The sequence below is a fragment of the Gymnogyps californianus genome, chromosome 2 (assembly GCF_018139145.2).
Source record: "Gymnogyps californianus isolate 813 chromosome 2, ASM1813914v2, whole genome shotgun sequence".
Classification (NCBI taxonomy): Eukaryota; Metazoa; Chordata; class Aves; order Accipitriformes; family Cathartidae; genus Gymnogyps; species Gymnogyps californianus.
In genome coordinates this window covers 38229197-38235196 of record NC_059472.1, presented here as the reverse complement: position 1 = coordinate 38235196, position 6000 = coordinate 38229197, and the positions used below count along the sequence as shown (strand labels likewise).

At 49.6% G+C, this 6000-nt stretch overlaps 1 protein-coding gene and 4 non-coding genes across 5 annotated transcripts in view; 1 reads left to right on the top strand and 4 right to left on the bottom strand.

Moving 5' to 3' along the window:
- The first annotated feature begins 234 nt into the window (after nt 1-234).
- DNAJC5B (DnaJ heat shock protein family (Hsp40) member C5 beta) overlaps nt 235-6000 on the top strand; it is a 68663-nt gene continuing 62897 nt past the window's right edge. The window contains exon 1 of the mRNA XM_050892464.1: nt 235-341. Within this exon, the coding sequence (XP_050748421.1) occupies nt 235-341 (107 nt within the window). The remainder of the gene's footprint in view (nt 342-6000) is intronic.
- Nucleotides 2687-2759, bottom strand: TRNAA-AGC (transfer RNA alanine (anticodon AGC)). The gene has a single exon. It is a non-coding gene; the product is annotated as a tRNA-Ala (tRNA).
- On the bottom strand, nt 3091-3179 carry TRNAY-GUA (transfer RNA tyrosine (anticodon GUA)). Its single transcript is given in 2 exon segments — nt 3091-3126; nt 3143-3179. It is a non-coding gene; the product is annotated as a tRNA-Tyr (tRNA).
- On the bottom strand, nt 3924-3996 carry TRNAA-AGC (transfer RNA alanine (anticodon AGC)). Its single transcript has one exon. It is a non-coding gene; the product is annotated as a tRNA-Ala (tRNA).
- On the bottom strand, nt 5782-5855 carry TRNAA-AGC (transfer RNA alanine (anticodon AGC)). Its single transcript has one exon. It is a non-coding gene; the product is annotated as a tRNA-Ala (tRNA).

The window sequence follows — 6000 nt, the reverse complement described above, 5'->3', positions numbered from 1 at the left end:
CTTCTGTTCTTTGTTTTTTGCTTTTCCATTTTCTCAAATAATTGTAAAATATCTTAAGGGACAGAGGATAGTTTAGAGAAGTTATTCTAGTTTCACTTTCATGTATGTTTAATCTTTACTACCTGATTAAAATCTATTTAAATGAACAATAAGAAATACTATCCATATATACTTGCAATCCCTGCTATTTTAAATTCTGTTCTACATTAGCAGCTTTGGTAATGCACTGCTAACATGGCTGAACAAAGGCAACGTGCTTTGTCAACGTCAGGGGAAGCGTTATATGAAATCCTGGCCCTAGAGAAGGGAGCAACACGTGATGAGATTAAGAAGTCCTACAGGTATGTAAAATGTGCTTTGCAACATGTCTAAAAATGCTTGTGTGTCTGGCATGATTATGATGATAAAACCTTTTGAGTTACCTGCACTGTAGATATTCATTGTTACAATTTTTTTTTTTGCATCGTGAGCCTGAAAAGAATCAGAGATGAATCAATGTGAATCTATTGGTTTCATCCCACAAGCAATCTGTGTGCTTCATCTAAAATGTTTTAATCTGGCTGAATGAGAGGTCAGACTGTTAGGATAAAATAACGCAGACTATCCTTGTGAAGCGCAGTCTTTGAATACTGCACCCAGTTCTTGTGTTAACATCTTTTCCTGAAGTACGTTGAAAAGTAAAGCCAATGCAGAAAAGTGCTATAACAACAACTCAAGAACTAGAGTAAGAGACATAAGGAGTTTGATCAGTTTATCTTGTCATAAAGAAGACAACCGATAGATTGTTTGATTATAGTATGTAATATCTTTGAAGAGGAAGAATGCTAGGTGTGAGAGGGTTCTTCACTTTATGAAGGCAGGCATAACCAAAACCCGTGCTTGGAATCTAAAAGCAATTTGAGCTGAAAAAGAGGTACATGGTTTTAACAGTGAGCGTAACCAACCACTGAAACGTACTGGCACAGGAAATGGTAGGTTGTCTATTGAAAAAGAAGAGAGGACTTTAAGTTTTTCTCAAACACAAGCTATCAAAATGGTGAAAAGTATTTTATTGTTGAAATGTAACAAGACCTAGAAGTAAGACTAGAAGATTTTATGGATCATTTTGCTCTTGAATCTGTTCTGCTGCTATTGAAAGAGAAAGAACTTGAGGCGTCATGGGTGAAACAGATGTTCTTGACATCGAAATATGCCAGACATGTACTTGCAGGTTTAATAAATACAGTAAAACTTTTATTACAGCATCATTCTGGGTGTTGTTGGTTGCGCTGTATTACCAGTCAAACTTTAACACAGCTTGCTTTTCCTATCAAATGTAAGAATATATTTGAACTGAAAAGGGAGTTATGAAATAGATCTACTTGCATCATTGTTTAGCTTGAATTTTGCTGGGACTCTGTCCTCTGTGTTTTTGAACAAATTGCATCTCTGCCACTTTCTGTTCCTAAAGGCATATATTCAATGGAGGCAGGGGAAGTAGTGAATGTCCAAACTCTTCACACAATGGAAAGAAAACTGTTGACATCTCATGGTTTTGTTGTCTTGCATAACTATACCACGGGGGGATAAACTTACTACAGTATCAAATTCACTCATGACTTGCAACTTCTGTATCCCTGTAGTATAGTGTGGCTGCAGAAACCATCTTCTGTATCAAACCTCATGTTTTCCTGTTGCATTTATATTTAATTTTCTGGAAAGCAGGCCTTCTTTAATCCCCAAAGCAGAGAGTTGTCATGGAAGAATGTAGAATGGAATTAACTTTATTTAATGCTGAACATGAATACGGATTATTTACACAGAGATCTATGGTAAAACTGACAGTGGTGCTTTATCCATCTTTATTAGTAATTATAGCAAAAAAAAGGCTGCTTCTGACTAAAGTGGAAATGTCAGAGGGATTCACTTTTAATGGAGTAGCTGAAAATATTTGCAAGATAAAATGATGAGTCAGTCTCATAGATTTGCTTTAATTATCTTTTAATTTATGCTAATCCAAAAATCTGCTGCTGCACTGCTATTCTTTAGTACAAGGTATAAAACCAGCAATACCTGATTCTGAGTTTCCTGCCATTATTAATTAAGTCAGTATTAATCATACTACCACAGCCCAGGGCAAAATTTACTTTTTAATAAACATGACAGAGGTACCTCTCTGTGCATTTATTTGGAGTTTGGCACAATCTAATTTATCAAGGAGTAAAGCTAACAGGCTTCTAATCAGAAGAATTTCAAAGGAGATCTGTTTATCTTCAATACCCTACAAAAATAATCTTTAGAAACTTTTATTGGCATAATACCTTAAACTGTACTTTGAATTCTGCTTCCCAGTCTGACAGTGAAGCAACATGTAGAGATACCATATTTCTTATCTTTCCTTCAGAAGTGTGAAAATATCATATTTGATACACTATTTCCAAAAACATAACTACATCGACACATCTGTGAGAGGAAAACATTGGTGATTTAGAATTTTATTAGAAAATGTGTACACTATGAATGCCATTTAATGGCTAAGAAAGAGGAATAATCACTTACCTATGCCTATGCTAATGGCCAGTGCTACTCATGATACAACCCCTGGATGCTCTCATCCTGTAGGCACACAAAAGGCTCCACACAGACCCCAGGGGAACCGAACCCCAGCCAAAGGGCCCTGTGTCCAGGCAAGGGGAACGAAAAGCATTGGAGAATGCGGGCATCGATCCCGCTGCCTCTCGCATGCTAAGCGAGCGCTCTACCACTTGAGCTAATTCCCCAGCCCACAGCCTCTGCCTGAGGTCCTCTCCCCTCCCAGGCACCCACCCCTGACCCAGGCTGCCCTTGCACCCGAAGCCTGGGCCTCCCAGCGGCCTCGCTCTCACACCCCCACCAGCTCACCCACTCGCTTTCCTGCTGGAGCTGACCCCTGACAACCCCAGTGCTCAGGACCACCGTCCCCTGCCCAGGGTTCACCTGAAACCGCCTTGGCTGGTCGTCTCCGCCACCTGCGGCAAGAGGTCAAGGCCGGGCAGCCCCTGAAGAGGAGCCACCCGGGCAGGGCCAAAAGGCAAAGGTGCCGCAGGGTCTGGGCCAGAGCCAAAAGGGCACTCCTTCGAGCCGGAGTTGAACCAGCGACCTAAGGATGGCCGTGCAAGGGAGCCTACAGTCCTCCGCTCTACCAGCTGAGCTATCGAAGGAATCATGGGGCCCTGCCCAGTACCTCGCCCGTCACACACTCATCCAACCCTTCCCTATCCACAGCGCAGCCTGATGCCTCTATTCCAACATCCTGCTTCAAACAGACTCAGCTCCAACATCACACCGCCTTGCTCAACCCTTTAGCCCGGCAAATCCTGCAAACCCACAAAGAGAAAATCTCCACAACCTCCTTGGACGTCATCTTCTACAGCTGGACTCTCCTCAGGGCCAAAGAGAGCTTACCCACATCCTGCTGCCACTTCCCTTGATTCAATTTCACTGTCCTGTCTTTTGCCCTCTGGTCAAGCACCCGACAAATGGACGGCCTTTCCTCTACTCGGTAACCTACCCTACCAGCTGGAAGGTCATGCGTAAGCCCTCTGATGCTCTCTTTCTCCAAGCTCAACATGCCCACTGTCCTCAGCCCATCCTCAAAGAGAAAGCCCTCCGTTCCCTGAGCTTTTTGGTGGCCCTGCACTGGGGTTGCTCCGTTTCATCGATGCCTTTCCTCTACGGGGGAGCTCAAAGCTGGATGCAGTACTGGCGATGACATTTGATGGCTGTCAAGCAAAGAGGGAGAAAATCGATTTGTCTCTTGAAACTGCGCGTACTGCTCTTGGTACAGCCCCGGATGTCGGCCGCCTCTGTAAAGCCTGGGCACACCATGATCTCCCTGCGGCCCCCAGGAGACAGAGGGCCCCCGGCAAAGGGCCCTGTGTCCAGGCAAGGGGAACGAAAAGCGTTGGAGAATGCAGGCATCGATCCTGCTGCCTCTCGCATGCTAAGCGAGCGCTCTACCACTTGAGCTAATTCCCCAGCCCACAGCCTCTGCCTGAGGTCCTCTCCCCTCCCAGGCACCCACCCCTGACCCAGGCTGCCCTGCACCCGAAGCCTGGGCCTCCCAGCGGCCTCGCTCTCACACCCCCACCAGCTCACCCACTCGCTTTCCTGCTGGAGCTGACCCCTGACAACCCCAGTGCTCAGGACCACCGTCCCCTGCCCAGGGTTCACCCGAAACCGCCTTGGCTGGTCGTCTCCGCCACCTCCGGCAAGAGGTCAAGGCCGGGCGGCCCTTGAGGGGGAGCCACCCGGGCAGGGCCAAAAGGCAAAGGTGCCGCAGGGTCTGGGCCAGAGCCGAAGGGCACTCCTTCGAGCCGGAGTTGAACCAGCAACCTAAGGATGGCCGTGCAAGGGAGCCTACAGTCCTCCGCTCTGCCAGCTGAGCTATCGAAGCTATCGTGGGACCTTGACACCTCACGCCTTCATCCCACACTCATCCAACCATTCAGCTCTCACACCACTCCTGCATGCCCGCATGACTCTCCTCAGCAGGAAAAAAGAAAGCCTTGTCTTAGACCCACATTGTCCACAACCCCTCAGGCCCACAACCCCTGCCCAGGGCAGACCCAGCCATCGTGGCTCACTCCAAGCGAGCGTCCAGAACAGAAGGTGCTATCGTCACCGTGAGGCAGGCACAACTGCATGCCAGGAGGTCACTGCACAGGACCTCCTGTGCAGCGGGACGATCACGTCCAGTGAGCGCCAGGCAGGTCCAGACTGTCAAGCCAGGGATGAGGTCAAGACACAACATCTCTCTGCACGTCAGCGTCTGGATGGAGGGTCGCTGTGGCTGGACATCTCCATGGCCGGGGCCATGGCTGAGCTAGAGGCCAGGACTCCTACTGTATAGCTCAGAAAGAGAGTGAAGGCCCAGAGCTGAACGCAAATGGAGCTGCTGGAGCCATGGGTGGAGGTGGACGCCCCATGTGAGGCTGGTCAGGGCCGTTCAGGCCTGTTAGGGCACTCAGGGCCCGGATGAGACGTAATGGTAGCCGTGCGAGGGAGCCTGCAGTCCTCCGCTCCACCAGCAGAGGTATCGATGGACCGGCAGGGCCCTCTCCCAGCTCTGCCTCCGTGACAGAGCTGTCAAAGAAATCAGCTTGGATGAGACCTCAGCACGTGTCTGTTCCAGCATCCTCCTCCCAGCACCCCCAGCTCAGAGACCGCAGCAGCTTGCTCAAGGCTTCAGCCAGTCAGCTCATGCCAACCTCCAAGCATGGAGAGTGCAGAGCCCTCCGGGACACCCCGCTTCTCCTGCCTGGCTGTCCCGAGGGGAGAAGAAATTGAACCTGTCCTGCTTCAGCTGTGGCCTGTTGTTTCTCATTCCTCCGCCAGTCACCACAGTAAAAGGCCTAACTGTTGAATCAATAACCTCCTGATGATAGGCATTTGAAAGCTGCTGCTTATCTCCCCCAAAGCCCTCTCTTCTCCAGGCTCTGGACAAGCCCACATTCACTGGCACCGCCTCACAGGGCAAGTGCGCCTGCTCCCAACCGTCCTGGTGGCCTTGCTCTGGGGTCGCTGCACTTGGCCAACATTTGTCTTCTACACAGAGGCCCAAAGCTGGGCACATTACTCTAGATGCCATCGATGAGATGCCGAGCAAATGTGGAGAATGCCTTCCCTCGATCCAGAGCCCGTGCTGCTCTTGGTGCAGCCCTGGATGCTGTCCTCTACTGTGCAGCCCAGGTACATCCGTGAGCTCCCCACAGCCCCCAGGGGCAAAGGGCCCTGTGTCCAGGCAAGGGGAACGAAAAGCGTTGGAGAATGCGGGCATCGATCCCGCTGCCTCTCGCATGCTAAGCGAGCGCTCTAACCACTTGAGCTAATTCCCCAGCCCACAGCCTCTGCCTGAGGTCCTCTCCCCTCCCAGGCACCCACCCCTGACCCAGGCTGCCCTGCACCCGAAGCCTGGGCCTCCCAGCTAGCCCACAGCCTCTGCCTGAGGTCCTCTCCCCTCCCAGGCACCCACCCCTGACC